Source organism: Martes martes (genome assembly GCF_963455335.1).
Source record: "Martes martes genome assembly, chromosome: 1".
NCBI lineage: Eukaryota > Metazoa > Chordata > Mammalia > Carnivora > Mustelidae > Martes > Martes martes.
In genome coordinates this window covers 152,519,129-152,537,184 of record NC_137888.1, presented here as the reverse complement: position 1 = coordinate 152,537,184, position 18,056 = coordinate 152,519,129, and the positions used below count along the sequence as shown (strand labels likewise).

Genomic DNA, 18,056 nt, shown 5'->3' with positions numbered 1-18,056 from the left:
TGACCAAAGAGTTTAATTAGAGGGTACAGCACCTGGTTGACCTTTTCTTGTATTGAAGAAGAAAATTTTCTTTGGGAAATTAAACTTATGTGAAAATGTGTTATTGATGTTTTGTTGCCCTTGGAAGATGCTAGTCTGTACAGTCTGTTCATCTCATGATTGATCTCATTTCTGAAAAGATCGTTTTCCAATTACATTTTTTTTTACTCTTTAAACTTAATTTTACATACTCAGAATATTTTTTTAAGCATTAACAGAGTAACTGTTTTGATAATAGGATGTGCCTTTAGTTTCTAAGGTGTCACAGTTTTCAAAAACCCACCCAGTCCATTGACAAATCAGTAATATTCCTACAATTTGTAAGTAGCATACATTTGCAGAACTTTGACTAGTTAGAAAGGAAGAAGGAAAGAAAGAAAGAAAGAGCAATACATTTGGGGAGAAACATTTCAATCATTCAAATAAATGTTGATTGGGTCATTTCTTCATATATTACCTGTGTTGATTTGGGATAAGATTAGTCATTCCGTGTTAGTTTTTAGTAAAAGGATTATGAGGAAAGTGACCAATAAAGCTGTCTTCCCGATTTGCTCATAGAATTCAACTTTAATTTCCCATTTTAGATATCCCCTGAGAGCTAAACCACTCCTGGAATTTGAATCTGATCCTGAGCTTTCTCCAAGTGCCAGCCCAGTGGTTGCGCCTTGCGCCTCTTTCCCTGGCGTTCTCGTCCCACCACCCCACCATCGCTACTGTTTTCAACTGTGAAGTAAGCTCAAGAAGAAACAACCTAAATATAATAAGAAGTGGTAGTGCTTTTCCTCGTGGAAACCAGTTGACAGCCCTGTTGATCAATTTCCTGTAGCTTGTTCTGCTAGCAATTGACTGCCTTTGCTAAACACTATCCCTTAAGTTATGGTTACAATATTGTTACCACTGAAAGAACCTTAGGAATTTTATTTTGTGCCTTTGTATAGGGTCTCCTTTTGCTCCTTCCACCCTTCCCACTCTAACAGTTGAAAGTTGGCCAGCATCTCCATTAATCAAATGCTAGACAAAAGATATTTGTCAAAAATAGTTTTGCTTTTTTTGTGAAAATGGGAAAAATTTGAACAGATAAAGATTAAATAGCAGTGAAAGAGTCTGGTAGTTTGGCGGACAGAAAGCTAGAGTAGTGTTGATTCCCTGGCACCGCTTTCTTAGCAAAGAGAACAATTTTAATCAGTTACAAAAATATTTGTGATCCATATGTTCCTCTCTGCTCATTCCCATATGCCCGTATTCCCTTTTATCTCGGTAGAAGATGACTTTATGATTCAGGCATGCAAGAATAAAATACCTCGCTGACTTTAGAGCTCAGTGCTATTTCAAAACGTGTCCCGGTAATTACGCACACACATGTATCTAGGCTGTTCACGCTTTGGGTTGGTTACGTGAATATCAGTTTGTTCTTCCTTTTTCTTCATGGAAAGAATTATATCTTGCATCCACCTACTGGGGCTGGAATAACACATCGAAGGCTTAGATTTGAAAACTGCGTTTGCTCTTCACCTGCTGGATTAAATGCCACTGTCCAAATATGAGGATCAGAGCAAAGAAGACAAAAGATTGCGGTGATCGTTGATAACTTCATTTTTTTTGGGAAAAGGAAAACAGAACCCAAAAAGCATGTGGTAATTCCATCCATCACTGGTGCCTATTCTGAGACGTATTAGATGATGGGCTGGTTACTTAAATAGATCCTAATTTTAAGACATGCTGACTTCTAGTTAATATCGAGTGTTAGTTGCAGTAGCCGTGGTGAAACTGGTCAAAATTGAAAAATTAAAATGACTGTTGATTAACGATCCATTTTTGTCCTCCATGCATGTTCGCTTGGCTCTCGTAGATAGCTATATAATGTCTAACAACAAAAGAAACGTATTGTAAAGCCAAATTGGCCGTTCTGATAACACATGAATAAGGCTAGAAATTATTGACTGTCTTCATGATCGCATTTTCAACAGTTGTTTCTCCCTTGCACAACAAATGGTGTTGTAATCCAATATGTTGTTAATATAGCCACAGCAAAATCCATCGAGGAGCCGGCTGTGCTCATTTATACTTGGGAGGGGGGCAGCAAGGGTGAGACAGGGAGTGTTTTTCAACTTCAGACAAAATAACTGAGATGCATTTAGCATTTGCAAAGATGGGTGTGTGCTGGGAGAGGTGTGCATGCTGCTGGATTTAGCAGGTGTGCCCCAGAGTTGCAGCAGAAGGGAGAGAGACACCGCTTGGTTTTGGCAAATATTATTAGGAATCCGTCTCTGTGTTTGCATTCAAGCTGTCTTTGCCGCTGCTCCTGTAGGAGTTGTGAGAAAACGAAAGTGCACATTATAGCGTGGATTGTTTTCAACCGGCTCAAAGTTTGCAAATCTGTTGAATCCCTCTGACAGTCTTTCTGTGCTGTCAAGCAGAATGCCCAGCTGGTGGAGGCAATCCTGATGGGGAAGGAGAGGAATGGGGAGACCGTGTTCACTGCCCAAAGAGAATATTAGGAATTCTTTCCAAACTGTAAGCCGGGAGGAGAGAGCTCTTCCAGCTATGCCGTTGTGAAAGTTTCCTTTTTCCCTTTTTCTTTTTCCACTTTTATAGATAATGCCCATTAAATCAAAATCTTTAAGTACGCTTCATTAGGATAACTTTCCTAAAGAAGGGAGTCTCAGAAACAGCATTAAAGTATATTATATTAACCTATAATTAAAACAAAGTCTTTGGTTAAAAAGGAGGCAAGACTTTTAGCTCATAGGTGATCTGGATTCTCATTGAGGCAAACACACAGGCTTGGTTCTTTTTTTTTTTTTCTTCTTTTTTTTTAATATAAAGTGCAAGATTTCACTAAAAAAGGTTAAAATTGAAGTGAGTAATCTTCGGTGCATAATGCAATTGTTAATTTTAGCTCCCTGCGTGGGTGCCGCGCTGACTTGAACAGCCGGGCTGTAGCCTTCATTAGAGAAGAAGCAGGCAGCCCGAGACAGGTGGGGCTGGATCAAGCTGTGAACGTGATTTGCTGGAAGCTGGTCATTAGTGTTAGAAATCTGGTCTTATTTATTTGGTCCTTCACCCTACCATGACTACTGCAATTATTATTATTGACTTTTCATCTTTTTTCAGGTTGACGATGTGTCAAACCGTGTAAGGGAATCGCATGGAGATGGGCATTCCGAACTGTTAATGGGGACATGGGACTCCAGTTGTCTCTGATCACTTGTGTGGATTTTCCTGGTGTAGAACGACAGAAGCCGCTAGTAAGTCGCCAAGACCTACGGCAGGAATTCTGCACGAAAGGTAAAGGCCTTGTTGTCCAGCTGTCATCTCGTCTATATTTTGTTATCCTATAAATGTGCCTGTACGCATAGAAGAGGTCATTCAGTGTAACCAAAAAAGACAGGATCTAGAGCAGGGACTCAATTGGCTTGCAGTTTATAAAATTAGAGCTCAATTTGTTCATTCCATTTTAAATCTAGTCACAATCTGCTTTTCTATTGAAATGCTTTGAAGACCGAGTTAGGGCAACAGAAGTCCATCTCCACCCCCTGCCCAGTATCTTGAGAAACAAGCTGTTTGCCATGAGAAACAGAATCGTTGTTAAGGACACACATAACCCTCCCAGTGTCACTGAATTATGAGGAATCTATCTGAATACACTGGATGGATATCCTCAAATCTCCCCAAACTTAAAAGTAGTGCTCACCAGTAACTCACAGACTCAAGGCACCATTCTTTAGAAAACTCTTCATCTTACATTCCCATAATCCTTTGCCAAGTAAGCTTGTGTTTTTTAAAGATACCATTAGATACCATCTGTTCTGTCATGGTAGATCTTAGCAAATTTGCAACAGAAATCACCGTGGTTTAGATTTTTCTCATGCTTCCCATATCCAGGTTGGAAATAAAGTTACCGAATTAGTAAACGGTAATTAAACACTCCCAAGGAAACTTATCCCTGACTTGTCCAGTAATCTTTACCATTTTAATGACTGGGAAGAGGACAGTCATCGTTTGGGAATTACTGTGGAAGAACTGACTTTCTAGGTCACACTGTGTTTCTTTTTCTTCTTCCTTCCTTCATTTTTTCTGTATTTCTTTCCTTTCTCACCCCCCTCCCTTTTCCCCCTCACATCTTAAAAAAAAAAAAAACTGAGGAGGAAGTAAATGCTAAATTATTCATGAACCTCATTTGACAGCATATCAGAAGGGGAAGTGTCAGGGGTTGTATGGAGGTAGGGAGAAAAAAAATAATAACAGGCTTTAACTTTGAAAAGCCATTTCCAGCGTCTGTGTCGTAGTGTACTGTGGGTCTGGAGTAGCGGGTTTCGGTGGCTATAGCTTCATTAGAGCTGCCTGCCAGAGACTGCCTTCCCAGGGTCTGTGTAACACCAGCAACTGCCAGGAGCTCTGGAGAGCTCTCTTGCTTTTAATAATGTAGCTGTCAGTTTGAAGCCTGGAAATGTTGGCCTGAAAGGTTTATTGCCAAATTTAGATCTTATATTTATACTGAATTATTAGCTCTTAAATTGATTTTTGCCCCTTCTTGTAGAGTACATGGTACTCCTTATGCCTTAGGAGAGCATGTCTGTGGGTTGAAACTTGCAGATAATTTTTGAATCAACTCAGACACGCTGCAGAACACCTATCCCCCCTCTTGCCTCAGCAGTGGAGGGTCATCTCTCCAGGAGTTGGAGCAGTGCTCTCTTTTTCTTCTTCTTCCCCCTTGTGCCAGGGCTTAGGGACTGGTGGACGCGTGGGAGTTCTGTGTCTCCGTTTAAGATTTGTGGATCCATTTCGATGGCAAGGTGTATTCGGGAGAGTGCGTGTATGGGTGCGGAGGGGGTGTGGATAGGGCGACTGAATCTGCCTCCTGCGTTTGCCTCCCGCACGGGATTTGATCTGGCTTTCTTATTCGCCTTTCCTGTAAAATTGGCAGAGATGCCGGAGTTGCTCGTTTGATTTTGAATACAAAGGGAGCAATGAAATACCGTGAGAATAACTGGGAGTGCTTCACCGTGCACTGACTTTATGTTCTGACTTCTTAACCTTGCAGGGCATCACACCTTGTTATTTTAATTTGCGTCTGGGAGAATGTCTGAGCCAGGAGACCTGAATCGGGCAGTAGTGGAGGAGGGCGGGACTGAGCAGGAATCGGCCACTCCAGAAAACGGCATTGTGAAATCTGAGAGTCTGGATGAAGAGGAGAAGCTGGAACTGCAGGTGAGCTTGGAAAGCTTGTCCGCCGCCCTAGCTCGCACCCTTGGGCACAGTCTCTCTCTTTCATATGCAGAATACTGTGAATGTTTGATTGCCCCCCCCCCATTTAAGAGTTTGACTAGTAAATGAATAGGAAATCCATAAAGCCACTCCTCTCCTTTTCTAATTCTTAATCACTTTTTTCCTGACCAAAAGAGGCTCTAAAATCCCTTTGAGATGAAAAAAAAATCACCAGAGATCATGTTTAATGACTGAATGTGTGCACAGCATCTCCAGAGTGATTGCCGGACCACCTCAAGGAGCCTGGGAAGATTTTCTCCCAGAGGCAGCTTTAGGCTAGCTGAGTTTTAAAAACAGATTTGCTATTCCAGGGAAAGCTGAAGACCCAGCTCAGGACAAAGAAAAATCAAAGACCTGAGCTCTGTGGACCTCTGAGGGCAGGCAAAGGTTCAATTCATATTAGAACAGACCTAAGCCCTAGAATTCACAGCCAGAGAGAGAAAGAGAGAAAGACAGAGACAGAGAAAACCCCAGAGAAGGGCAGGGGAGGGGTTTGGGGGTGATTGATGGTACCAAAAAGGTGATATGATTAAATACACCATGATTTATGAGAGCAAGAGATTTGGGAGAGGGAAGACAAACTGTACTTGCAAATAGCCTGTATTGATTTTCTTTGAACCAAACTACAAAAGCGTTAACTCTTTTTATATACCAGCGAACAAAGGCAGATAACCACATAATGGCCAAAAGCCTTCAAGGTCAACTTCCCTGCTTCCCCCCTTACCCCATAGCTGCTATAAGGAAAAGGAGCTAAGAGTTAGAAGGTCAAAAGTTTGGGGGAGAGAGGGAAGGGGAACTTTTCCCCAATGGTTATAATACCTTCTTGTTTCTATGGATTTCTGGACTCTAGTGACACTTCCTCTCTCTCTCTTTCACCCTCTCTCTCCTGGTCCTTGGTTTACCGTTTGTTTGTTTGTTTTGCTTTCTTTCTAACATACAGAGGCGGCTGGCAGCTCAGAATCAAGAAAGAAGAAAATCCAAGGTAGGGTTCTGGAGACTCCACATTGATCTGCTAACATGGATATCAGTAGCATACTTCCCATTGGGGTTAAAAGGTTTGTCACCAATTCCAGGGGTCCTGTGTGGATCTTGGCTCTACTGGCCCTGTCCCCTTTTGATGGGGTCTTGCTGACACTTCTTGTCTTTCTCGCTCTGTATGTTTTCGGCTAGAGCATTTAGGGTTCACATAGCCGCAAATTTATGTCCCTGATCCTGTTTTCAGAACTGCAGATTTGACGGTGCTTTACAAAATGAGTAGCTGCTTGTCTTGCTTTCATTTTAAATAAAATCTGGGGTAGATGTGTTAGTCCCGCCAGTTGATTTCTCCCTTGAAGTAAACAGGTGCTGGTGTTTAGGTCCCTTTCCTCATCCTAAACATCTTTTCAATCGGATCCCTCCCAAACTCAGTTTTGGTAGAAATTAATTTGTGTCATCTTTTTCTCCTTACATTTTCAGAAAATGGCAGCGATCCATTCTTTGCATGTTTCCGACGGGATGGGCAGAGTTTGCTCAAAGTGCCCCTTAACTCCGAGCACTCACACTCTCCTCTGCCTGCGTCCCCACCCACACGGGGCTCTGAATCTCGGAGCCAGTGTAGACAGACGGCACTGAACAGCCAATTTGAAGTTCTGTTCTGGGAGGGATCCGGGTTTGGGAATGTCCTGGGCAGGGGGAGAGGAGTTGACGGCCAGAGAATGTTTTCTGTTTGTTGTCTTTATTTTCCTTGCGTTGCCTTTTCTTTCCCCTCCCCAGTCAGGAGCAGGAAAAGGTAAACTGACTCGCAGTCTTGCTGTCTGTGAAGAATCAGCCAGACCAGGAGGTGAAAGTCTTCAGGATCAGGTACACCCCCTGTCATTTTCTTTAACTGCATGACTGGGATCTGTCTTTGTGTGCATGAGTAGAAATCCGGCATTACACAGTGTTTTGGGGGAGAAAAAAAAAATAAGCAAAGAAAGACATAGTTTTTTGGCTTCATCCCCTGCTTACGAGACATCCTAAACTAGCTTAACAGTTTGTCACAGAGTATTACGTTTGTTTTTTTCCAGACTCTCTGAAAACTGCAAATGGAAAGGAATTCAAAAGAATTTAGATAAAAAAGTTAAAAAGTGAGCACAGTAGTGCTGCATTTCCTCAAAGGCTCTCTCTTGATAAGACTGAACCAAATATAGTTCTAAGTACCCCGTCTCCTTCCTTGTTGGAGACTCTTACCTCTCACTTCCCCAAAATGCACTTGCCTATAAGAAATACAACTCTTGGCTCTTAACGAAACTTTGGAAGTAGTGAATAAGGTGCATTGAGCTTTGCAGACGTATCTTTATGGCCTTTGGTCGAGATTCTGAATACTGAAAAAATTGTCCAGAAATGAATCTGAGGTGATGGTGAATTTCGTATTATTCAATTTATATGAATTTAATATCATTATATATCGCTGTGGATCCTTCCACTTATTTTTGCTCTCAGCAAGACTACTAGGGTCTGAAAAATCCAAATTCTGACAAAATCCTCCCGTGACCAACTGGGGACTTCATATCATATTTATTTTTGTTTGCCTTTTAGGCATCGTATTCGCTTTTATAAAAATAGTCTAGCCGCTGAAATTTTCCTTATTTTATCAGAGGCTGAGAGAAGTCAAGACAAAAGTAAAATGATTTATCTGAGCCCAGGGGAGAGAAAATTGATCAAGATATTATTTTTGTTTGGGCTTGTTTGCTTTCCTCTTTTTACTTTAATTGAAATACTCTAAATTCTCCTCATGGATGCAGAGAGCATTGAGAGCACTTTCTTTAAAAGGACCAAAAATAAATACCTTATAGATTTTGTCCTTTGAGTATTTTTTTTTCCCTAGCCTCATTTTCTTATCGTGCCACTCATGTCGTAAGGCATGGACAGGCTATCTTTCTCTAGCCATCACTATGTTTCATACACAAGCTTTATTTTCCTTGGGCTCTGAGAAATGTGTGGCTTTTCTTCAGCATTTTATTTGTGCTTCTATTTTTAATGGAGACGGAAAAGGGGGACTAATGCGACTCTCATGGCTTGTATTATTAAATGTTGATTGATGGCTTATAATGTACTATACAGGATATATGTTAACTCTGCGGAATGACAGACTCTGGGAGAAGTCATGCCCCAGTTGTCCCCCACTCCTAATACCAGGCAGAGGAGGACAGCCTTTATAGACTTAATCTGCTTTTCATCCCATTTGACAAGGTACCAGGAGGAAATTTTTTAAGAGGTCATCTGTATCATAGTGCCCATCCTGGACCTAAGTAGTTTCTCCATACAATTGGTGCAGAGAAATAAGATGCAGTCGGTGCTTTGTTCCTGCTGCTTTCACGCTCAGTGACCAAGACTAGCTGTGTAGGAGAGGATTAGAACTTGTGCTCCTCTCTTTGAACTGGCTGAGGGGTGGTGGGACCAGGCGGCCGATAGAAAATACCCAGACACACATATTAGCGAGTGGGCATGCGACTTGTTAGAGAATAAAGAAGCAGACCTTTGAGCACATATGCAATGCCTTCATTAGGTACCACCGGCACTTACAAAATGTGGGAACTGAATCCCAGAGAACCCTGGCAGAAGGATACAGTGTATGGATTGTATTGCTTCCCTAATATTTGTATATTCACAGTCTTTGAAAACTGCCTTCATTTTCCTGTGTGGGAAAACTCTTGCTACCTGTATTACTTGATCTCAGACCTATAGCTGATGGTTCAGTCTGTCCTTCAGTTAAAGGAGTTTTGCTTTTCTAATGTTATACTATTTACCTACCAGTGTACTACTGTGACTTGAATCATTCTTTTATTGTTGTTGGAGATAAACTTATCCTGTACCAATGTATTTATTAACACTTGTATTTTATTATTGAGCATATCAATAAAAATATTAAAAAATAACAGATTGTTTTTTACCAACTCTATAGCACTTTTGTGTGTTCTTTCAGCACCATAATGTATATTTATGTATAGAAAAGATAGGTATTTTTCTGAGAATAGTAAATGTCCACACATGGCGTGAGTTTGTGCTTTTTTTTTTTTTTTTCTTTTTTCTGGTGGAAGATGTCTTTTAGCCTCTGCTCTTTTATTTCTGCTTCCAAGCCTCTTTGATTGTAGATTCAAACTGACAGAGGCTGGGTGATTCAAGAGGTTTTGAAGAAGCAATGAGACCACTCCGATGGCCTGGTGCCCTCAGTTTCCCCTCCTGATCAACTGCTGAATTGATTCTACCCCACCCCCACCCCACTGTGTTCTCTGAACCAGAAATGCTGCAGCGGTCTCCTTAGCAAAAGCAGAAACAAATCAAAACCTTAGAATCTGCCCGAACCTTTGCAGACTAAAGACATTTCTGTCCCAAATCACATGACCAAAGAACTGATAGTCAAGTTACACTGTTTTACGTATTTTGCGTAAGTGCATCCCCAGCATAAACACGTGGATGTCAGGAAATCTGGCAAGGATAAATATTTGTCATGAGAACGTGCTTTATTTTGTCCTTTCTATCATGTCTTTCCAGACCTGGTGCCTTTTTATTCTAGCCTGGAATTCACAAGGGAGACCCTCCTAAAAAGCGAACTTGGTTTCAGGGGACCTGTGTGATGCTTGTTAGATTAGCCATGTTTACCAAGAACCCTAAACATCCTGGGATGGCCATATTTGAGGAGGGAGGTTCAGGCATTGCTTTAGTCACATGTATAGGAGACTTAGTTGAGTTTTTAGCGAGAAACACTATTAGTCATTGGGAATTTTTTTTAACATCATAAATTTTAATGTCACTAGTAGAAAAAAAGCTTTCCCATCAAATGATCTCTTACATAAGAGAAAGCAAGCTTAATGTTGGTTCATTTGTCATAGTTTTAATCATAGCATAGGTTTTTTTCATAAAACTTCTTTAAAAATACAATTTGGTTCATTCTTCTTCAAAACAGTGAACATACTATCAACCACATGGCTGATATGTGAGTTAAAACAAAATAATCTATCTCCAGTGCAAAATAAATAAATACAAAAATGGATCCAGTCCCAATACTGAAAATGGTCAGTAGCATACCAAAGCATCAGTTCAAGACAATTTTACATTCTGGAAAGAATTGCCTGATAAAAAATTAAAATAATATTAAATATTTATATGTAATTGATGGGAAATATAGTTCTGCTTTCTGAAAGACAATGCTGATTCTAACCATACATTAAGATGACTTACTAATGGAGTTTGTGAACAAGGTGTGATAATCATCCATACCTGGGATTCCTGCATTTAGATAGCTTGGTTTCTCTTAATAGTAGAAATCATTGTTGATGTGGTTCTAAAACAGACTTTTTATTGTAAATTGGCTATTAAGGCCTTTATGTCTATCTGTAATTACGATTCGTAATACCTGTCTGTCTATGTTTGTGCAGATTTCTCCTTATAAGGAATTATAGAAAAGAACTCAGAAGGCTTTTTTTTTTTTTTCTTTTTTTGAGACATGGCAGTGGCTGTGACGCAAACTTACTGATAAGGAAATGTTTCCTAAGTGTTTAAAAATAAACCTGTAGAGAAAATAAGAGGTATGATCTAGGGGAAAGTAACTTGCTTAATGTTAATATTCATGAAGCCAAGTTTTAGTACTAGATGTTTCTCATGACCTCCCATTGACTTCTGAAGTTTAATTCACCTTAAAGGGCAATTATTTTTCTGACAGGTTTAATTTTTTTTTTAACCATTTAAGAAAAAAAAAATCTGCTCCTGGCTTTCATTTTCCTGTACTTAATAACCTCTATGCAAAATGGAAACCAGACAGAGATTCTTAAATCTGGCCCTAAATTATTATATTTTTTCCCCAACAGGAATCAATTCATTTACAGCTTTCCAGTTTTCCCAGCCTGCAAGAGGATGATAAATCTAGGAAAGATGACTCAGAAAGAGAAAAAGAAAAGGATAAAAACAAAGATAAAACCTCTGAAAAACCCAAGATCAGAATGTTATCAAAAGGTGAATGTAAACATGTTTCCTTAACTTACTGAATTTGGGCAGATAAATAGTCACACAGTACATCCTAGATTTACACACATATTCACCTGACACCAAACTCTGCATATACTTCTATATGTGTACGTGTGTGTGTGTGTGTGTGTGTGTGTAAAAGATGTTAACTCTATTTCCTTTCTGTTCATGCTGTCATTATTTGTGTATCCAGAAAGGTTAATTTTAGGATCACTAATCTCTTTGGATTTTCATTTGGGTCTTCGGTTTTCAATGATAAATTTGTACAAATGACTGAGTATAAATCTGCTCTTAATTCGGGTTTATTAGTCCCATTAACTTGGGCTGATGAACAGTAATGATACCCAGTTTTGTATCTTAACTTCCGTGTTATGTTAAAAGACAGACAGTAGATTAGCAATTCACAGCCGATAAGTGATGTCGTCCCCAAAGCCCAGATGTATATACATCAATGTCAATGGCGTTCATGATTAACATTGTATCTGCCACAAACGGATTTGGTCTCCACAACCCACAGAACCACCACATCATGTCTCACCTGAAAAATATACACTTCTACTTCAATAAAATTTTTCCAAGGGGAAAAAAAGAAGCTATACCTTCTAAAACCCGAAGCCCGTAGTCCAGACTTTTCAAATTGTGGCCATATATACAATTGTACAATTGTACAGTTGTACAAAAATAAAACCAAAAAAAAAAAAAGGAAACAAGTGTTAAAACAAAACTAAGTTAAGTTGAAAGGAGGAATACTACGAATAAATAGCTTTGCAGTAGACATTTTTTTTTAAATATTTGAGAAAGAACAGGGCATCCGACCAGCTGAGGAATGATGACTGCTTCTATAATGCTCTGTAACCATGTATCTGCTTATAATGATTATCTCTGCTACTGAATGTCTAAAACCCAAGGTGTGACGGGAGTAAAGAAGTGCAGGTTCCTAAGATGGCTTTAGAAATGAAGCTTTAGCCAGCATCAGAAGATGTGAAAGACTCAGAACTGTGTAGTGCCCTCCTGTGTTTTGTACTGATGAATATTTAGACAGTCTTGTCACAGAACTTTCATTTTTTGCATTCTCTGTTTTAAGAGAAAAAGGGTTTCCTGGAATCTCAAACTCTTGAGAGCTCTCTCTGTGGGTTGGTAGGACCTGTCACGGGGAAGCCCAGCCCTGCTGACTGACAGCAGGGCACGGACACGTGACATTCCACCCCACCCACCTCCTACCCGACCATGCCCACATCCCCTTCTGTGACAGCTGGATCTTTCCGCACTCAGGATCTACTGGGTTCCTCCATCTCGAATCTGGTTTTCATTCCGGTGTTACACTGCCAGTTCGCTATTTTTGAAACGTGTACCTTCATGCCAATAGTTTTACCTCAGATTTACCCAGCAAGAGGGGAACCTTTTCCACCCCACTTCCCCACCTTCATTCCTGACCGTCCCCTCCTACTATCTGTTTCAGATTGCAGCCAAGAGTACACGGATTCTACTGGCATAGACTTGCATGAGTTTCTGATTAACACATTAAAGAATAATACCAGGTAAATTATTAAATAAACCTCGTATTTTTAGAAGAGTCAAGTAGAATATTGCAAAGTCATCAGTCCGAGCACGTCTAAGTATAGAGATGTACAGTGAAGGCACCTTTTCTAATGTCTTAAACTATCTCTTACGTATATATAGTAGTTTGCATGTTTACTGTGTATAGATAGTCTTAGTTCCTGGGTAGTTACCCAATGAATAAATTATAGTTTGCAGGGCCTTCTTTCCTGGTCACAAAGAGATACTGATTAAGGGGAGAAAGATAGAGAATGAGAGTCAATGTCAAATAAACCGATCATTCTCTACTGCAGTTCTGTATTTACTGGGGCTTGACTTTGCTCCAGTTTCCTATTAAGTTAAAATAAACGATGCATTTGATGTGTCTTATGAGCTTGACACCTATGTATCGTCATTAACATTAAAACTGCAGAAGTTTTAACATTACAAAATACTTAACAAGTGAGATGGGAAGTAATCTTCAGTAGAAAGAAACCACGTGCATATGGACAGCATCCTCTAGAGAAGAGTTAAGTAAAGATGTTTCATCACATACACTTAACCCACCTTTTTCAGGCGTGCAAATGAACTTTTTAGGTCTTTGGGAATGGCAAGTGCCTCAACCCTTTTCATTTTAACATTTATTTTGCAGGGACAGGATGATACTCTTGAAAATGGAGCAGGAAATTATTGATTTCATTGGTGACAACAAGTATGTTATACTGCAGTGCTGATTAATTTATACGATGTGCCTTAGTTTGGTATTTGGGTTTAATTATTCATTCTGGAAAGATTTAGGAATAGATAAAACATTATTTAATATGTTTGCTGATTTGTTAAATGGAGACGCTATTAGGATTAGAAGCTATATATTGATGGGAATTGTTGCTTGGACCATGTGTGCTCCTGCTTGTTAAATTCCTGACAAAATGGCTATAAACAGGGGGCCGCTGATTAGCATAGAGTAGCTGTGACAAGAAGCAACCCTTTTCATTTTTATTATAGTTTTTTAATGGGCTCCAGCTGGCTGCAGTCAGTTATGCCTGGTCATAATTATGCTGCTTTCAGCGTAAACCGTGTAATGACACATCTCCAGATAGACATCTGCAGTCACATACTATGTCATATCATTTGTCCTGAGCCTAGCTCCGTTGATAAGGTATCATGGACTACAACAGGATACTCTCCAACAGACATTAAGTTCTCTTTGCTGCGAGGAATGTGCAACTGGGAAACAAAGATACTTAGTGTAGCTTAATCGATAAATCCATCATAAGTGGAAAATTGTCTAGAAATGAGGACAGGATGTGTGATGGCACAGATGAAATAAGCTTCATGGTTTGGATGACAAAGGAATGGGTTTGTGTGCATACCTATAGACGGTCCTACAGGCCAGAAACGCAAATGCTGATTGCACTGTTTCTTGTATTCCTTTCCAGTAATCATTATAAAAAGTTCCCTCAGATGTCATCCTATCAGAGGATGCTTGTCCATCGGGTGGCGGCTTACTTTGGGCTGGATCACAATGTGGATCAAACAGGGAAATCTGTTATCATCAACAAGACCAGCAACACAAGAATGTAAGCCCATCACCATATTTCTTTCGCATTTTTTCTCTTATGGATTCATTTATGAGAGCATGTTATAAAATTCAAAGTACGTGACATTTAAAATGTGCAGTGTTATTTATCTCTTGCACTTATCAGCTGTGTGTGGCATTTATCTGCAGAAGATTATCTGAAGATCGGAAAAGTTTATAAAATCTGGGCTGTAAAGTGGGTTTATTCCTGGATCTCTTAACATAGCCCCTGAAACATAATTTTCTTTTCTCCATCGATACTCTAGGTGATTACAGAAAAAAAGCATGGGACATTTTATGTCAAAGTATAACTCAAATTAAAAAAACAGACATCTGAAAACAGCAATGACATATACAGGATAATTATCCTTTTCTTTTCTTTTTCTGGTTTGTAGAGCTCTGTCTTACTGTGGTCTCTAGAGGAACAAAGAGCTGTGCACCCAGAGACAGAAATCCTGCTCCTTAAGTCCCAATTCTTTTACTTACTCTCTGTGTGACTTGAAACAAGTCAGTTAAAATCTGCTATTTCGGTTTTGTTTTGTTGTTGTTGTTTTACCTGTAAAAGGAGAATTTTGAGTTAGATATCTAAGTTCTAGCTCTAAAAAGAAGATGTTTATTTGTTTTTGCTCCTTAAAATAATTGTTTGCTTCTATCTTAGTATCTTTTCACGTCCTGATGAGTCACCAAAAGCAATTGAGAAGTCATTTGCTTTGGAAATTTGGACCTGGCTCTTTTAAAGGCACATATGCTTTGATCATAGTGCAAGCCACTTTTATAGCAAATACATGCTAAACCGAAAAACTGTCGCTATGCAAAGCATTCTTTTAAAACATTTGTGCATTGTAATTTCTTTTCCATAGTGGTCTTGGTCAGTTGTGTAAATTGCATGGGGTTTAGGACTGCTGTGCTAGTGAACAGAGCGTTGGTGTCTAGCAGAGCAGTGTGTTTCAAACCCTTTATTTTCTGCTCACCAGCTTGCCATCGAGGCTGGACACGTAGGGCTAGAGATGAAGCTCTTTCTCTACTCAAGGCTCGGTCTGTGTTCACCAAAACCACAGTGAAGGTTGTAGTGGAGAGAACACAGACTGAGGTATCTGGGATGGAGCTGGGCTGTCATCTCAGGGACACTGAGCTCTTCGCTTCTCCGGGCTTCCAATTATTTATTTATCTACAGGAGAGTTTGAAGTGGATGATATTTAAGGGCCCTCGAAGCTTCGGAATTATAGGGTCCCATGGATGCATTCTACTGTGCTGGCAAAAATACGTTTTAAAATTTATCAGCCTCCCACTTTATCTGATTGCTGGCACATGTACTTCCTATTTTCATCTGTCACAGGAATGAAAGGTCACTGTCTTTTAATCCTTTCTATGTTCCCTCTCCATCAAGCATTCCTCACTGTTGCTGTTGTTGGTTTTCATTCTGCATCCTGGTTTCTCTTATGACTTACAGATACTGTAAGTGCGGGGACACACTGATTGCAAAATAGACCAGCAATGGACAATTTTTTTTCTCATTTGTTTTTCTCCTCTTTTTCTCTTTAGGCCATAACAGATATCGAAAAGCCCATAGATCAAGCATGTTGTTTGATATAGGCTCAACTAGTAGAGATAGTGCATGAATTTTAATTCACATTAATTTTGTAATCCCGTGGTCACAATATTAGCGCACATGTTTGATACCTGTTTCTGGGTAGAGTGGTTTTTGAGAAAATTAAGCACCATGTAAAGACTCTCAGGAAACTTTGAGTGATGATTCTAAATTTGCAATGTCCAGGATAGTAGCCACTAGCTGCATATTGCTATTTACATTTGGCTTAAATTAATTAAATTTAAATAAGATTTAAGCTTCAAAATTCAGTTCCTTGGTCAGGCTAGCCACATTTCAAGTGCTCATATGAGACAGAACATACATAGAATATTGCCATTGTTTCAGAAAGTTCTATTGAGCAACTCTTGTTTGAACTTGTGGGATTCTTGCAAGTTTCCAAATACTGCTGAAGGATATAATCTATCCCTTAAAATTTTCATTTTCTGGCTAACAGGTATCCTATTACCTTGTTATTAGACTTCACTTCCAGGAGAACACTAGCTTTTTTTGTTTTTTGTTTTTCGTTTTCCAAATAACCAGTTTTAAATGGACGCTTCCTGTTTATGCCTTCCGGAAGAGCCAGAGAGGGCACGTGCAGAGAACACTTCCAGTGTTGTTGCTACAATGGGAGGGCCTGCACTGGCTCAATCTCTTCCTCATGCCTGTCCCTGCACACACCCTCTGCCCTGCTCCGTAGGTCAGACCACGCCTAAACAAAGAGGCAAATGACTGTAGATCATGGACTTTTGAGGCATTTCCTGAAGAGTTGAGCTTACTAATGTTCAACCCAGAGCTGTCACGTCCTGCTGTTCTGTCCTGGCCACCTTTCTGACCATTGGAGTGGCTGTTCACACCCTCAGAACATGAATCACTGCTGGCAGTTTTAGCAAAGGAGCATGGTTGTTCAGTAGAAAGTTGTACGTTTAAGAGCATTTTACCAGTTAAAAGTTTGTGATCATGTACTTTTGGATTTGAAGTTTGAAATGGAACATTCTGTTCAGAACATGTTGTGTAAGTCTTGGGTGTCTTCATTCTCAATGGCTCTCCGAAAATTTCAAGAGTCACATTCTCAGCAGTTGGCATGTGATGGCCATGGGGACAACAGTAACAGATATATTATAATAGATATATTATCACATGGAACTGTTTCCATTTTTATGAAGGAGGGAGGCGGAGGTGGAAAGTCCTCAGATGGCTCCTCATAGCTTTTGTGTTTTGGAACTACCTTTGCGGGGTATAGAGTTTGATGCCACTTTAGTGCAAAGGCATGAAGGTGCACATTTAAATGGCACCGTAGCTGTGCGAAATGTAGAAAAATGCAGCTGGAGGACACAAAAATGAGCTGAAGGGCTGCCAGAGAGAAAGCATGCTTTAATATAATTTTTAAGTTTTCTTCTTCAGTGACATTCATTCTCTGATGTGGATGTCTCTCAGCAACAAAATGGCCAGAATTTATTTCCCAGAATCCTTGCTTTTCTAGATTATAAACAGTTCAAGTAATTATACAATGTGACTTGAGAATATTAAGTTTTGGCCTGAGAGAGAATAGTTTCACATGAGGTTCAAACATTTACTCATGACAATACCCTGTGAGGATTATATTTGTGTGTGTATAATTTACTTTCCTCTAGTATCTTCTCTAATATCCTTAGATAAAATATATGTGTCCTTCATGATGGAAAAAAATTTGTTCAAGGACTGACTTTTCCATTACTTAAGTGATATAAGAATGTTACCTACTTATTATTCATCACACTGGATACTTTACCTCTTATTTCATGTATATTATTTCATTTAATCCTGAAAGCATATTTACAACCTAAGTAATTAGAGCCTTATTTTACAGAAGCAGAGAATGAGGCACATACTCAGGTTCCATTTTGGGTTTAGAGAGAAGCAATGATTAGCATGGCTGGGATCCAAGTCGGTTTGTTAAATGCCGAGAACAATTTTCTTAAATAACCTAACTCTCTTAGAGCAAAAATACTCAGAACATCTTGAGCAAGCTCCTCAACAAGGTTCCCTGGATTGGTTGGGAATTCCACCTCTTTGAAATCTTTTGCT

At 39.6% G+C, this 18,056-nt stretch overlaps 1 protein-coding gene across 2 annotated transcripts in view; it reads left to right on the top strand.

The window, feature by feature from the left end:
* The window catches only part of ARPP21 (cAMP regulated phosphoprotein 21), a 152,461-nt gene that overhangs the window by 36,845 nt on the left and 97,560 nt on the right, over positions 1-18,056 (top strand). For both annotated transcript variants that reach the window (XM_080797440.1, XM_080797439.1), the window contains exons 2-9: positions 3,154-3,327; positions 5,084-5,250; positions 6,248-6,289; positions 7,060-7,146; positions 11,133-11,277; positions 12,749-12,827; positions 13,478-13,537; positions 14,265-14,405. In XM_080797440.1, the coding sequence (XP_080653566.1) occupies positions 5,122-5,250; positions 6,248-6,289; positions 7,060-7,146; positions 11,133-11,277; positions 12,749-12,827; positions 13,478-13,537; positions 14,265-14,405 (683 nt within the window). In that variant the 5' untranslated portion in view covers positions 3,154-3,327; positions 5,084-5,121. The remainder of the gene's footprint in view (positions 1-3,153; positions 3,328-5,083; positions 5,251-6,247; positions 6,290-7,059; positions 7,147-11,132; positions 11,278-12,748; positions 12,828-13,477; positions 13,538-14,264; positions 14,406-18,056) is intronic.